This window comes from Anarrhichthys ocellatus, unplaced genomic scaffold (genome assembly GCF_004355925.1).
Source record: "Anarrhichthys ocellatus isolate YVR2014 unplaced genomic scaffold, GSC_Weel_1.0 scaffold33, whole genome shotgun sequence".
In the NCBI taxonomy this organism is placed as follows: domain Eukaryota; kingdom Metazoa; phylum Chordata; class Actinopteri; order Perciformes; family Anarhichadidae; genus Anarrhichthys; species Anarrhichthys ocellatus.
The window spans coordinates 3,983,572-4,000,330 of record NW_022280063.1 but is presented as its reverse complement, the minus strand read 5'-3'; the positions used below and the strand labels follow the sequence as shown (position 1 = coordinate 4,000,330).

General features: G+C 40.7%; 1 protein-coding gene across 4 annotated transcripts in view; it reads left to right on the top strand.

Annotated features, from left to right (window-relative positions):
- The window catches only part of tfec (transcription factor EC), a 38,648-nt gene that overhangs the window by 17,129 nt on the left and 4,760 nt on the right, over positions 1 to 16,759 (top strand). The window contains exons 1-3 of one of the 4 annotated variants that reach the window (XM_031865748.1): positions 9,036 to 9,667; positions 13,852 to 14,106; positions 14,793 to 14,894. In XM_031865748.1, coding sequence (XP_031721608.1) covers positions 9,611 to 9,667; positions 13,852 to 14,106; positions 14,793 to 14,894 — 414 coding nt within the window. In that variant the 5' untranslated portion in view covers positions 9,036 to 9,610. Of the gene's footprint in view, positions 1 to 9,035; positions 9,668 to 10,248; positions 10,311 to 12,489; positions 13,261 to 13,851; positions 14,107 to 14,792; positions 14,895 to 16,759 lie in introns of those variants that run through there. The other 3 variants (XM_031865749.1, XM_031865747.1, XM_031865746.1) reach the window with 3 other exon arrangements.

Here is a 16,759-nt window from a genome sequence, read left to right as displayed (position 1 = left end):
ATTGTCCAGTGATGGAGACTGAACTATGAAAAGTCAAAAAAAAGGAAGAGGGGGCACACAGCTTAGTGCAATGATAGAACAGAGACAGGGAGGGGGGAAAAAAATCAAAGAATTGGAATAATTGGCATAATTCAAGGTGACTGGGCACAGTCAGGGGGAGTGTCAGTGTTGGGCGAATCTTTTGCCATCCTCAAAGAGAGACGGTCTGCACAATTAGCCACACAAACTCTGACCCCGCTCAGAATAATTAATGAACAACAGAGGGAATAAAGACAAAAAGGCGCAGAGTGGTCTGGTTGAGTGGCGAGCAAGGGTAATACATCAAAGAATGCCGTTAATTGGCCCTGTGGCTTTCATTCTTTGCCCTATTTCTTTCAATTCATTGACTCAAAATAATGGGTTCAGGTTCATTATAAACAGGTCGTTAGCCCTGGGAGTGCCAAAATTCAACAGGAGAGTCAGGGTGAGAGTGTGTGTGTGTCTACTCTTGCCTGTGCATGTGTACATAAATGTGTGTGTGTGTTTGATGGCTTAGGTTACGCCTGGCCCCCCCCCCAAACTCCTGACGACATCAATCCCACAAAGGGAAAAGTAGTATAGTTGTGTTGAGAGGAGAGCAACAGGCCGGGATTGCTTCGATTTTTTGGGGTTGTTTAAGAGCATACAAGTACAGTTTTCATCTCGTGCCTTTGTGAATGATACAAGTGTCGTCACGATGCTGGAATATAACTGGTACGGACAGGTAAGTGAAGCTGACACACCTACTCCTGCGATGATGCTTTCAGATGCGTTAATGTCTGCTTAGTGATGAGGCCTTAGAGTTGCTTCAGTCAAATAATTGAATGTACAGTATTGAATGTAACAAAATCTACTAATTTTTCAAATATTGCAGACTGGGTTTCCACGACTTCAAATGAAATTCTAAATCCAAACTAGATTTTTGTCTCATGTGCCTGTACGCTTCAAATTAAAGAGCACCCTTTTTTTCCGACAGCTGCAAAAGGAACTATGACAACTCTGTTAGATGGGAAATTAAAATAAATGGAGGCACAAATGGCATTAGACTCACTTGAAATAATTTAACACTGAAATCGCTGATGGCGTGCTCAAACCACAGCACTGCACTACAAGTTTGATAGCAATACATGTTGATTAAAACAGCAGAGACACAGATTGATGATGTAAGGAGGAAAAAAAATGCTATAGGTGTTGCAGACAAACTGTCTCTTGAAAATTAAGTGATAATTATGATGCGCTACAATGACAAAAATGTTAACTTTTTTCTTGTCTAATAAAAACCTCTCGGTGATTATGGGATGTGGAATTTTGAATGTGTCATAAATCAAATGGATTATCTGGGAAATGCATCGTCACACAGCTGAAACAGGAATGTTTTTCTTAGCTTATGAAAGGTTTTGGACAAATATTGTTGGTGACAGTGATGCTTTGTGGGATTTCTTTTAATTTATGGCAAAACATGAAATACTGTTTTTGTTCACTCTTAATGAAGTACAAAGTACAAAATTCGACAGTATTTTCTTACAACAGCAAACATGAGACACTACGTATTCTGTCTTTTCCTTGGCTTTGCTAGAGTTCTTATTTTCACACCTGTAATGAACATTCTCTTCTTCCTCTTTGCATTGACTATTTTATCCCGACATGATACCAGGTAGTGGGACTAGGTGTCGTAATGTTTCTTTCTCCTCCACCTTCCATCATTTTTCTCCCCATTTGTCTGTTTAATTCCTTTAATCTGTCTGTGGCTCTCATTCTTTTGTCTTTTAATTTAACCAATAAGCGCAGTTTTGGGGCAAAAAACTCCAGGTCATGTGAAACGACTCCCACTCACGCACAGAACGAGACACACCATGAAAGAGAGAGAGGGGCAGGAGGGGTGGTTAACTCAATTACACTAACTTTCTCTGCTCTTGGCACATGATTTTGTCAGAAATACCTCTCTACTTGTTTCACACTCTGAAATATTTCAGCCAACCTCAGCACAGTTTTTTTTTTCTTTGCCACACCAAAGTGTTCCCATACCTGGGTGAGCCATGTCAAGCAATTAATACCCTGAAATACGCCTTTTAAGTGAGTCTTTTGGTCTTCGTGGCTCCCCATTGTGATGAAACGATTGGTGTCGTCTCACGTTAGCCTCGCACAGGTACCTTCTCTGCCTGCACATCAGATCATTAACATAACCACAGATGGAGAGAGAGACTGATAGAGGGAGAGAGTGAGTGAAAGGGAAAACAAGTGGACGAGTAGATCAAGATGATATACTTTGGCGGGACTTGCTTTAAGTCCGAATGCACTCATGACCTCTGGATAGTTCAGAGTGCTAAACACAAACAATGAGGGACAATAGGCTACTACATTATACATTGCATTATCATCATACTGAAAATGAGAGGATGGACCAGCTGTATTTTGAAAATTCTTGCTTAGGTGGTGTGTTCAAGGATGTTCTCTAACATCTACCATTTCAGTGCATTACACTCAAAAGCAACAGTTTGTTATGACAAAATCTTAAACATAAGAAAAACGTTTTTTTGCACAAATGAATGTCTTTATGCAGATATTTGCAACCACATTACCCCATAAAGTAATATAGCTTTGACATAAATGGACAGATAATGATAGATGTACTGTGTGATGGATTACCCATGTTTACCTAAATGTGTGTAAGATGATTTCTATAACATGCTGAAATGAAATGAGACCAATGGCAGTTTAGAAGGTAGCAAATCAATCTAAAAAATGCATGGTATGCTTGAGAAAATGGCCAGCTGCAATGTAAAGTATAGACAGCTTGAATGTAATGGACTGAAATATATGTACAACCACCAGCATGTTCCTTTAATCCCTAATGCATTTGCACTGTTGTAAACTGGGCACACTTTTAATTACAGAATTACAACAACATTTCACGGCCATTTGTGGTTCGCTGATGAGATCTTTCATTGTAAAAACTTCACAGACGGCGGGAAAAAATGCAACGTTAGTTTTGGTTCATGCATGCATTATCAACACATAAGTAGGATAAATGCAACGCATGCTTGAAGATTGACATTGGTGGGAGCAGAAGAGAGTGAGCAGTGTACAGAGAGGTTTTAGTCAGAAACATCTGCGCTAGATATAATTAGAAATACACCTTTTATAAATGGAATTTATGGAATTTAAGTCGTCTAACCTGCAGTGAAACTTTTTATTCATGTTATTGCATATTCATAGATTCTGGATTGTTCCAATGAGGAACAATGCGTAGATGCAATTTTAACTATGGTAATGGTACTTCCAGAAAACTAGAATTACCACCTTGGTTGTATACCTCCGCCCAACCAGTCAAGTTAGCAGTTACATCCACGTCTGTCCAAAGGTCACAGTGAACTTGACCTTTGAACTCCAAAATCGAAATCAGTTAATCTTTGACTTCAAGTGGATGGTTTGTGCCAAATTTGAGGAAATTTGCTCAAGGCATTCCCGAGATATCACGAGAGTGGAACGGATGTTAGGGCTCAGTGACCTTGACTTTTGATCTCCAGAATCTACTCACTTCCTCCTTGAGACCAGGTGGACGTTTGAGACACATTTGAAGAAAATTCCCTCAAGGGGTTCTTGACATATTGCATTTAAAAGAATGGACTGTAAGGACGGATGTACAACCCAAAAAGGCATAAAAAAAATAAAACAAATCGGACAGATTATCTCAAATACACTCAAAGCAGAGTATTTGTTGGGGGCTCATAAGAGGCCTGGAGTGGATTCTTTAAAAGAGAAGCATAACACTGAGGGAGGAGATAGGGGTGGACGGATGAGCATTCAAAGCACAGGACTTTTGACACCAGAGGGTTTGTGTCTTGCATCTCTAATGATTCTGCCAGACGCTGACATTGGACGTAAATAGTGGAACGCTGAATCGTCCAATATGGACAGTTTTCTCAATATTCTGGGTTGGCATCCTGCAGTAAGGTTTAGCAATTTAAACACTAAGTTTAGTGAAAGGCAGGGCTGGTAGTTGACTTGTCAGATGAAGACAATTTCCTTTATGAATGTGTAGGTGATAGTTGCTTCATCTTGGTTGGAGGTTTGAACCAAACATGCAAAGCCCAACTCTGGCTTCAGGTCATTCCAGTCCCACATGTATAAGGCTTGAGCGGGACAAGTTGATTGGTGCAGCTGTTTAGTTTTGGTGAAGCTTATTTGGTGAAAAGAAGCAGCTGGCATGTGCATCAGAGGAAGCGCGTGGTTGTCTACATGGGAGGACTTGGCAGTCGCAGACAAATCCACACACTTGGAACTGGCAGTGACTAAATGATGGAGAAAATAAATTGAACTCAGGCTCAGCTAATTACCCAATTTATCCGAGACTGGCAATTGGGGTGATGAGAGAGGGCGACTGGTGGAGTAGCATGATTCAATAAAGGAAATGGAAGATAAATAGGGAAATACATTTTAAAAGTACATTATTAGCCATTTATGAACAAGTTAAAAAAAAATGATTTATGTGCTCTATTGTACAGATTTGGGCAGGATGGAGATGCATTTTCATAAAGTTTAAGTTTCAACATGTCCTAAAGTAAAAGACTACAAGCTGTTACATTTACTCATTTGGAGGTAAAGTTTAGGATAATAGAGAGATTCCAGCTAATACATATTAACTGTGATGTAATGTCACGATCTGGATGCTTGATTAAAGCCTTTACCCCTCACTCCCCGTCATTTGATCTTCCTCTAATGCGTGGCTGTGATGAGGAGCAGAGGCACTCCTCCATTCGTCACAGCAACTTACTCTTTCAAACGGCAGAGGCACAAAGATAGCCAAACAGAGCAAACAAACGGCTCTTTGTCCTTGGCACTAACCATGTATGACTAGTTCTGGTAAGGTCAAAGTTGATTTAATTTTCTGCTTAGTTCTCATTAAACAGCTATTGCATTGCTTAATTTCCCACAATCAAGTTAACGGAGGAGGAGTGCTCAATACATCTCCACCAAAAGCCTTTTGAACAGTGACTTGCAAATGTAGCCCACAAATTCACTTTGTGTAGGTTCGGGGGAGCAGCTTTCTCTTTTTTTCCAGCCGTGTCGAGCTTCAAAGGTCAGGGGAGCTGCATTGAAATATTTGAGATTTTGAGCTACACTCTGGTTAGAGTAGTTTGCATAAACTAATGCACAGACATTTGAAATTGCTTGCTAAAAGTAATGAAGAAATGGTTGAAACAGTTCAAAGTAAAGGATAAATAGCCAATGGCCATTCTATAACTGGGTCCAAACATCTGGTGAGAACTATTAATGAAGTGAACTTAGCCCACAATGCATCGTCAAAATAGTACAATAAAGGAGAGTGAACGCTCTTCATGCATGATTTAAACAACTTCCACAGGTGGGAGGAGTGACCACATTGCCACCTGCTGCTCTGTATGCATATGAATACCGACATATTGTGTAGTGAACAGTGAAATAGTGAATAGTAAAAAAGGGCAAAGAAGAGTGTTCAGACACAGGGGGCAACCCTCTAAAAAGTGCAATAGGCAAATGCTGACTGAGTACATCTCAGACAGGAAATTATTATTGGATATTGGATATTACTTTTATTGAGTCTGTCTGAGCCATTCATTTTTGTCATGCGTCACTCTAGTCATCTGACGGTGGAAAGTTCCCTTAAATCTCCGTTTAACACGTGCACGAACAAGATAGCTTGGAAGCCAATCGTGGTCCAGTACGCAACTCAAACTCGTGTGAGATGTAAACCTCCAGCCTTCTAGCAAAGGAGAGACAACAAACATGTCTTTGTCCCCAACACAAACCATATACAACTAGTTCGGTTAAGGCCAACGTTGATTTAATTTTCTGCTTAGTTCTCATTAAACATATCTTGCATGTTCAAGTTAAGGGAGGGGGATGGGGGGGAAACAATCAATGAATCTCAACTTCATCCATTTTATTGAGTCTGGTTTTCTTTGCCTTACCCTGTTGTCTGTTCTTTGTTTAGCTTGCTGAGTTTGATGGTGACCAACACGATTATTAATTTCAACTTTTCTTACTTATTTTTAAATCTAATATATTTCTAAATCACTCCACAGTGGCATTTCCTGGTGTTTCAGGAACAACCTGACTTGTGACCCGTTTTTATTGTCTTAGATGCTGTCATATCTCCTCTTTTTAAAGTTATCATAGAATTGCTGATGTTTGTTAAATGTGAAAATTCTAGGACACACAAAGCAAAAATAAATCATATTCTTCTTTAAATTAATAGTACAAATATTTCTGAAATGATCCCATCTACAGAAGTTCATTAGCTTCTTTCGATGTCTTTCTCAGTGCGGTGAGCGCTTTGTCTTTAGGCTGTTGCACAAGCTTGAAAGGCCTTTACTTTGGTGAGCTGGGACTGTCTCGCAATCAATCATGTGCATAATTTTAATAAGACTTCATCTTCATAGTTATAGTTGGAGCCCACCAGGGGCTCCTTTTCACTGTCTGCCAAAGTGAGAGATTAAAGTTGTCTACAGTACAGCTTTCTGACATCATTCCGAGAAGCAACGCTAAGCACCGGTCTATCCTGTTCTAGCTCAATGGACAGTGAGGGTCAGGGATGAGGTGCCCCTTTCAGGACCACAACCACCACATAGCGGTTTACCCACAATCCTCTGCTCTGTATTGCTCAGCAGCTTTGTGACTCTGGCTTGGACGGTTTGATGTGGTTTGGTTTGATTTGGTTAATATTAGGTGCCATTTGCATTTGTTTGTTTACTTGTATAAGTCCTTTATCACTGTGAATCCAATTTTGGTGATTTAATATTTTAACTTACGTTGAATAAATTACATGAAATTTAACGGCAATAGGATTACAAAAAAAAAATATTGCTCAAAGAACCAGTCCAAGTCATGCAACATGTTAAGATGTTATCGTCTAATGTTAACTTCATTAGCTTGGCATTCGCTAATGAGCATTTAGCCTCGCATGTCATGGCTTGATTGTATTTGAAAGCTTGGTCATGGACGCAGGTAACAACCCAATAAGGAGAATATGTCAGAAAGAACAATTTTGATTGGCAATTAGAATACAAGTGATTCAAGCTCTAATTGATGGAGTGTGTTAACATTGTAGAAATTGAGCAAACTGTAGGCAGAGTATTGCACGTGAGTGAACCAGAGAGTTTGGAGAACTGATATACACACATAAACACACCCACTAGTTTAGGTAGCATACTGAACATACAGTACCACGAGCTGATCTGTCAACAGGACGTCCAAGAACATATGTAACCTTCATTAGTGTTTGTGTGTGTATGTCTCCATGAGGGACTGTGTACACGCATGCATGTGTGTAGAAGCTCTATACGATCTCTCAGGTTCTCCTGTGAACAAGCTCCCTTTCACTGCTCACAGAGAATAATGCGCTCCGACTGATTTAGCAGCAAAAATTACATTATTCCATTTCGACTAATTATGTCTCCTCTGCACTGACGGAGAGGAACAGCTGCACTGAGTCCTCCTCTTCCTCTGTGTCCTCCTTCTCTCACTCAGCTTTCTGTTGACCGAAACTTTTGGAATGTCATGTAACGTAATGTTTGTTAAATTGGACAAAAACGAGTCAGTTACAAAGTATAAATAGTTTGTAAGTGTACTTTAGTATGTTGATTAAGGTGCGTCTACACATGTTCATCATATATTTATCTTTCTATATCTTTTACATCACTATCTTTATTATAAATAAAACTTTGGCACTCAGACTACTACTTGCTACAAAACAAACATGTTTTCTAAGCAATGACACACTCTTCATACAGTTCTATCCCTTGTCAACATCACATTTGTTTTTTTGCAGTTGTCTTTTTAGATGTAGGAAATACATTTAAAATCTCTGATAGGACTAAAGAATAAAGTATGTTTTGGAAAAAAAATTCTAAAAAGGTAAATCAATAAGATCATGCTTTTTTTTTTTTTACAATCAAAACTCCATCAGGTACTTAAGTAATTTTCTTTCTTTACTCTAAGTACGAATTTTGATATATTTTTACACCAATGTCAAGGCAGACCATTTTCAAAAATTCAATATTTCATCAAGGTAACAAGTACACACACACACACACACACTCTTTCTCTCTCCTCTCTCACGCACAGTTTCACATGTAATCCAGTTAAAATGGCTATAATATTTAATTCATATTAGAATCATTAAAAGTGCAGTGGTGCCGTGTCCATTATGCATTCCTTTTCTAGCAGGATAAAACAGTCCTCAGATGTGGGAGCTGCACTTTGAAGTGTTGTCTCAGAAGCAGGCCAACTCTTACAGGAAGTCCCTGATGTTTAAAACATGCCATGCAGGGGGACTAACAAAGGTGAGCACCACTTGTGGCTTGCCCCAAGATGAGCCAAAAATGGCCAGCCAGGAATTTGGCTATAGATGTGATAGAATGCACAGCGGACATCAAATAAACAAGAAGCAGACAAATATACATGTGGGTAATGGTGAAGTTGTAAGAATACAAAACACAGGGATGTGCATGCAGCAAGAGATACACGGACACACACACACACACTCTCTCTCTCTCTCGTCAAGACACAGCAGACGTGAAGATCAGCTGAACATGTGTCATGTTGACCTTCAAATAGCAGCAAAATGATTTGGACAAAGCAAGCTAAAATCTAAAAATCAGGGAATAAGGCCAGATACAGGTATGATAGAAACAGAGCAGTGTTCTGTGTTAGCATTGTTAGCTGTATTGCATACACTTTTGCAGGTAAATATGGTGCAAGTAAAACAAAACGAGCATTTGCTTTAACAGAAATGTCTCGACTATCTTGATTTGTTTTTGCTAACCCTGGTAGGATTTTAAAGACTCCACCCTCCTGTATTTAATACATTTTTGGCATCTGATTTAGCTGATCGTTTTTATTATGTAAAGTTTGGGACTACAGGGAGGATTTGCAATGACCCCGTTCAGTTTTGCTGTGTCCAGGGATTCTCTGAGAGGCATTCTGGGAAGGCCTATATTGCCCTTTGTTGTGGTCTGCCAGTGACTGGGACATGATAACAACTGTGTGTGAGTGTACATCTCGGTGTTTTAGTGTATTTGCACACATGCACAGATTACATTCCGGTGCATTTCCCTATTTGAATCCGTGACTGTAGCTTGATGGTTGAAAAGCTGTCCAAGGGAAGTGGGTGTCATGAAGATAACCTGGGAGAATGTGCTGAGCTGGGCTGGATGTTCTGCAGGAAGGAAAGTGTGGGGATCCACAAGCAGGAACTCACATTTTGTCAACTCATTACAACTCTACGCATGCACACTCCAACCCCCTAACTGCCATCTGTATTTCTGCCTCTGTCAGGCCTTTTCCCCTGACCAAAAGCACAGACGCACCAACACACAGACACACACACACAGGAAGTGGCCCGTGCGGCTCCCAAATAAGCTGATGTGTCATGCCTTCCTTTCCGATATTTCTGCAAAAAGCTCAGGAAAGAGGCTGCAGTACCTCTCTTCTTCTTCCTCTTCTTCTTCTCCCCCAGTCTGAATCAGACGCAGCTAAAGCCGTGACAGCTCATGTTCTTCTGTAAGAGTTTCCATATACTGTGGTGGGAGACGCTGCCACTCTGGGGGCCATGAGTCGCTGTTGCTTGGTCAAAGTGACCACCTTGACAGATCTCCAACTTCTACAGGTAGGGGGGAGCGACCTCAGCTACAGGCCAGGCAAAATCGGGACCAAATCAGATATCGAAAAAACGTATGTGTGCAACTATGTGTGCAGTTGTTTGCGTGCAAGATACATGTGCTTTTTAAAGGGCAAGCACTTACAGCAAGAATAAGTGACTAGCCAGCATGGAATGCCCATTTGGTGATCGCTTTGCTATCCCAGTCTTATCTTCCCTCACATTTCACAATCTAGGGTGTGTGGTTACAGCTATTTACTGGTTAGTAGGCTCAGCAGAAATACAGTGAGCATGTCTGTGAAGGCTTTTTGTTCCACTTCTATCTTATCTCTGTATATTCAAGATGGGAAAAAAGGATAATTGAGCATTGCTACTCTCCATATGTTGTCAAAAATTTTTGCAGAAATGAATCCAAACCTCGTATGCTAGGTTTTGTCCATCATTTGTACAGCTTGGTTAATGTCACCATCACCCAGTGTTTCATAAGTTGTAGGATTTTTCTGAAGTGAAAGGAGAACTTGGGCAAGACTGAAACTGAGTTAAGCAAGAGCTTTTCATTTAGAGGGAACACCTGCGAGTGTGTCTGTTGCAATGGCAGTGCGAGTGCAGCGTGTTCATTGGGACTAACGAAAAACACCTTTTAACTCGAGAGGTAAATCACACCACTATCAAATGCATCTCATAAATAGAGGCTGAGGAAATCATGATTTGAAAGATTTAGCATCGAGTGTGTGTGTGTGTGTGTGTGTGTATTCTAAAGTTGTGTATAATCTTTTAAAGGAGAATTTGTGATTTCCATTACAAACATGATTGGGAATATACAATATGTCCTTTAAACCAGGATCAATAGTTTGTATTTTGAGGGATGTTGTTGTGATTAGAGCAATACTGTGACATGCTTCATAGTTGCAGTAATGTGCACTTGACTGCATGAATCAGATGCATATTCTATACTAACTGCCGGAAAAACAACATATGCGCTTCACAGCAGAGCATAGTGGAGTATTTGTTGGATTTGATCAACATGCTGCATTCATGCCAGATCAAATCATCAGACAAAAATTATGTTTGTGAAAGAATTAGGAAAAGTTTAATTGAGAAAGAAAGAGAGAAATGGGCTGTGCGTGTTGCCATTTTGATGGTTTGAATGTTCTCATGAAGATAATGAAGTTAGGAGACACAGTCAGGTTTATATCTTTTGCAAGGAAGCAGAAACTACAAATATTATTCTGTTGTTGAAACGTTATGAAACATAATGAAGCAAACTGTCAAAAAAGGCACAATCAAATGCACTGAGCAATATCTGCTTTGATATTTGTGAATTGGGAACTTCTTGTATACTCTGCGAAAAGTTAGCATGTCAGGAATAACTGTGCAAATGTGTGTAAATGGAAAGTGAACCTGTGACCTCTTCTCCACCAGTAACCTCAAACACTGCCTCGATTGTTGTAGCAGGTGCCAGTAGCCATGTTGAGAGAGAGAGAAAAAATCAAGTGTCTCAAACCTCAGAATAGTCACTACAATCCCAAACCTGATCCTTGATTGATTAGATTCTTATCTCATTCCTGTCCCATGTGTATGGTGGACATTGATAATTTCCCCCATGTCCCCTTCACACATACACAACCATGCCCATTGTCGAGGCTGGCCTCGGCGACTGAAGCACCATTACCTCACAAATCTAATCAGATTCCCTTAAGTGGATAACAAGCGTGTCTCCGGCATTTACAGTAGTGAGAAAGCTGAAGTGAAACCAGGACAAAAAGCAGTCACACAAAGCAGATGTGGTGTGTAGCAGTCCTGGTATCTCTCCTGCTATCCGTAGTGGAAAAGAAATGTTGATTGGCTAACAACTGGCATCTTGTTTGGCCTGGAGGAGTCAGATAAGAGCTCTCAGTCACTACCGACAAGTTGAGTATTGTGACGAGCCTGTTCTTAGTTAGGTGGATGAGGGGTGTATAAGGGCGGCTAGGCTAGCTGACGAGGAGAACTTACTGCTGAGTTTCATTACAGATCCAAAGTTGCTATAGCTGAAAGTCCCGATGGTTCAGAAGTGCTGACATTTAACCCAGACAAACACACAACAGACCACTTGCTAGGGAGTAAGAAACTGACACGTCTCTCCTCTTCAAAATTAAAAGATACAATACAAGCAATAAATGCAGTTGCTCCAATGAATTCACTCAGGGGTTTTGTTGTTACAGCCTTATTTGATCCGATATGACCCGCAGCTAATGGTGGCTTATGTTATGGTAATTGCAGCAAACCTAAAGCTGTAATAGACATTACTGAGTGAGTTAGCTGACTTTATGACTCTTCTCCACTTGTTATACTGATACTGTAGCTTAGCATTTAAGCTAAACCCTACTGTCCAGTTACTATAGAGGTGCAAAGCTTTGATTATCTGTGATATTACTTGATAAATTAAACTTGTTTTTGGGAGGTATGTTAATGTCCATTAAAGGTGACATTACTAATATGGGAGAAGAGATGGTTAAGGTAATGAAAAGTTATTCTTTAATAACATATGACCTTTTACCATTCAGTTACACATTAATTTAATTAATTAAAGTCATGTTGCATAGTCTTCTACAGTAAATCTGATAAAGTAAGACCCAAGCATTGTTGCTTATCTTACTTTCTACTACTTCTAATTGAATAGCTGAGGTCAGTCCTGGAAAATAGTAGCCATGTAGTTATAAAGAAAAAGTTTAGGCAAGCATAGTGCACACTATTTTGACCAGTTAATAGAATATATTTAGAGGATGTTAAAAAACAATCTAGGCAAAAGAGACAGACAGGATGTGCATGTACTGTACGTATAACTGACACGGCTAATATAATAATAATACCACTGCTAATAATACATGTATTAAGTACACAAAAAGGGCATAAATTAATAGAGCAAGTAACAACAGTGAGCTTCTTTGTAAGCTCCAGATCAAAAAAGTAAACTGGATGTTTTTAGGTGATGTTTGCTCTGAAAATACTCAAATACAGTAATAAAAAACACCTCAAAATAGCGTTATTACAGTTATTGTTTGGGGAAAGTGATAATACCTAACTGTCTGCTTTGAAACCAGTGAATGAATGAAAAGACTTGGGTAAAAATGGCATTAGAGTTATTTAAAACCTCCATTGGGGAACAAGGGTCAATTGTGCTGCCACAACCCCTGGAGCAGGCCGTAGAGGATGTTGCAAGCTGATCAGTGATTGGTTAGTCAGACAGAAAAGGGCGGTCCGCATGAATTAGTGACAGACGCTAAAGGCAGATATCCTGCAGTGATCAAACCCTGGGTGATCTGACAGTCCAGTGTTTGAAGTGATTATCATGCTACGCAACATAAAGGCTTACCCCCAGCTTTGGGCCTAATTAGTTCACTTAGGGCCCTTTATAAGACTTCGGTAGGGGACTGGGAAGTACAGACACTCGCTGAGAAGTCAGCAGCTCAACAGGATAGCAGCTGCAGATTTGGATCCTTAAAGTTGACTTGCTGCCACAACAAAACAAGCCAATCTGAAGACTATCTGCTTCTCTGAGAATGCCACACTTAACTGGCTGCAGTTACTACACAATGCGGGACGCAACCAGAGCTTCAAATGTAAGGACAACAAAATGTAGAACATTACTTGGTAAAAATGTTTTGTTGAACAGTCAAGCATGTTTTGTAATGTAACATATTTGTAAGGCTTGTATTAGTAATTTTGACTACTGGCTGTATACGTATACTGCAGATTAATACAATTTGTTGTTTGTCAACTTATGTTCGATTCTTGGGCAAGCTTTTTAAATTGACCACATTTTTCAGTCAGAAACTGCTGGTATATTCTCAGAATATGACATTACTTTACTGACAACGGGCCTTAAGAATTAGTGATACTTCCCATAAAGACACTGGCTACACATGTCAAACCTGACTTGCTTTCATGTGAGTGTTAGCTTAAGTTCTGCAAAACACAGTACTGCTACAAGTCTGTTATTTTCCCTGCATAAGTGACTAATTATGGGAAATACTGTCTCGCAAATATTCCTGTGGGTTGAATTAGATCATCTTTTCACGAAGCCGACAGCTGCTGTGACCACCTCTTGTGCATGTATTCTTAGTCAGCGCTGTTTCAGTGGCGTGAGAAACAATGCGCGATGAACTGATTTTGTATTCAGTCTAACTGAACTTTGTTTGTTTTTGCTGCAGGTACAGAGCCACCTGGAGAACTCCAAGTTCCACCTCCATCAGACCCAGAATCAGCAGGTCAAGCAGTACCTGACCCTGGGCTCCAAGCTGGCGTCGTCGGCCGGGCAGGGCCATGCCGTTCTGCATCCACACGCCCCTGGCCAGCCACTCGCCACCGTGCCGATCATGAGGAACGGACACATGCCCTCGCTCAGTGACGGCAGCAACCCCAACAGCCCCGTTACCCTGCTCAGTATGGCCAATCACGACAGCGAGGTGAGTGGACTTATGGAAAAAGAAACCGTGAATTATGATGTTGCTGAATATATGGAACTGAAATTGAGAAAACTCAAAAATGGGCCGAGCAGTGACTGGAAGAATGAAAATGCAACAACAAATTGGAACCACAGACCGAAGTATGAGTCATGATTATTGTAGATTTCGCAACATTCTTGACACGTTTTCCTGTCAACACTCCATCTTCCTGTCAAAAGTATTAGCTTGTCTTAGCCCCTCTTAATTCTGTCATTTAGAGAGATGGCTGACTCTTCGTTTGAAAGACTCAACCTGTAAAATGTCAATGTGGATTGGGTTTTGAGAGCGTAGTTCTAACTAATCAGCGAACCAAAGTGACGCCATTATTGATCTCCCCCTCTCTCTGATGTGTTCCTCAATAACTTCAGACATGCAGTCTCTGATGAGAGAACCATTTCAAAGGAGGAAACAAGTTTGATAACAGATGCATGTTTTTCCCGCCATGTTTTTTTCCCTTCGACAAGTCGTTGGAGAACTTGTAAGTTATTGGATTAGTCTCCTGAAATTCCCTCCCTTTTCCTCATGTCTATTTTTGGTTTGAAAGTTGAGATTTCTTAAAAAGATCAGACTTAGACAGTATTGATATTTTCTGGTTCAAATATAATCCGTCTGTCCATGAGTACACTGAAATGACTGTTTTCTTTTAGTTCCCAATGGATGAAGTTATTGATGACCTAATCAGTCTGGAATCCGGTTTCAACGATGGAGGCTTGGATTGCATGGAGCCTAACCTCTTAATGCAAAACAATGTAAGTATGAATCACATTAACAGATACATCGTAACACTGTTTAAAATGTGTCTATCAGCAGTTTGAAGGTCTTTCGTATTCATTTTTGCACACTTCTTAATTTGTTAAACTGTTCACGTTATTGCAGTTAGGTTTATGTAAAGTGAAGTTCCTTGACTAATGACTTCTGTCTTTTAAGTTAAACGGGGACTTGAAAGTGAGGTTAGTCCACCTAAATATTTAGGCGCATGCTTGACTTGCTTGGGAAGAAAGGGACCTATCTTAGTTTGGGGTCAGCTTAAGTCTGGAGATGAGTGAAAGTTCATTGGGGCTTAGCAACATTTCTCACATTACTCAAGAAGAAAAGGAAAAGGAGGATGTTTGTGGACAGAGGTACACTTACTGACAATAAAATCAAATTCATAGTAACTGTCTGACGAAAGTCCACTATTAGGAAGACAACCATCTAGAAGTGGCACCACAGACGAGCACTATCAGTAGGATTCATGGCCAAGAAGGAATTTAAAAACTCTGGGCAAAAATGTGGGACAAGGGGTCCATTTGGCCAGAGAACATAGCAACACCTGAGCCAAATACAGGGATAATTTGTGGGATGGGAGCACTGAGAATCTTGCCTAACTCCTTAAATACAGAGAAAGCAAGACTGGGAGACAAAGAATCACACACAGATAAAATGACAGGCAGCAAAACACAACAGATACTGTGACAGAGAAGGAATGAGGGGGGGGGGGGGGAGATAAGGCAAGGGGGGGAGGAGGAATGGGAGAGCCAGTGGGTTTCAAATGAGGAGCGAGGAGAAGATTTTGTTGGAGAGAGTTACTGAGCCATTGGATTGGGCTAATGCATACACTCCCCATGGGCTTGTTCAGAAATGATACCATGCTTAAATGGATCAATTCATCCTAATTAGTCATACAGTACGATGCATCACGTCGTTTCGCCGTGTCAACACATCCAGGAACACGGACGGGAGAGGGACTGAAGTGATTACAATAGGAGTAGTAGGGGAATTGTTGCAATCTTTCATTTTGATAAGTACTTCTGTCCTCCTCCTCCTCCTCTTCTCCCATCTTGTTGAGATAATGGGAAAAAAAAACGCACATGCAAACTAAACCAACTGCAGATATCTGAAATGTCTGCAGTTTCTTCTGTTTTGTTTCTTCTCTCACTTTCCATTCCTTCCCATCTCTTGACTTTGACATGCAGTATCATCACGTTCACCAGTCTGGCAGTTAGATTTGACACACATGTCGTGGATAAAATTGGCTGCGCGCAACGTGGAATGCATGGTGGCTTCTGTAGCATTTTCCCATAAATACACAAATGCGAATTAGACACACATGTGTGTCAGCACGCCATATCTTGACATCTCCCCAGTCCGTGAAAAGACGTCGTTATCGCGGAACTGATGCACGCTTTCCCAGACGAGAGGAGACCCGTAGGAAAACAGTTTTGCCTCTGTTCAAGCGGTTGACCCAGCTAGCCTTTTCATCTAATGGGATGCTATTTTCAACACAGAGCACATCTCTGTGTTAGGAGCACTTTCAAGTGGAGGGGTTTTGAAAATGGTGGTGATAGCAGATCAAGGCACAACGTCTGGACAAACCAAACCTCAGAGGGCTGCAAGCCTGGGTTGGAGGTTAGGCTTAGATGCAGTAGGGCTGGAGGACGACCCTTCATTGACCTGGTTTTCAGCAAGGTTACGTTTTTGTTTGGTTATTTTTACTCTTTGTGACACAAAATGAGCAGGGAACCTGAACATGGCTGCACTTCATCAGTGCAGCACTGGGTTTGCACGGTCCTGCTGAGGACACATGTGGATACGACAACTCCCTGCTGGGAGGTCCAAACCTAGAGGCCTGGGG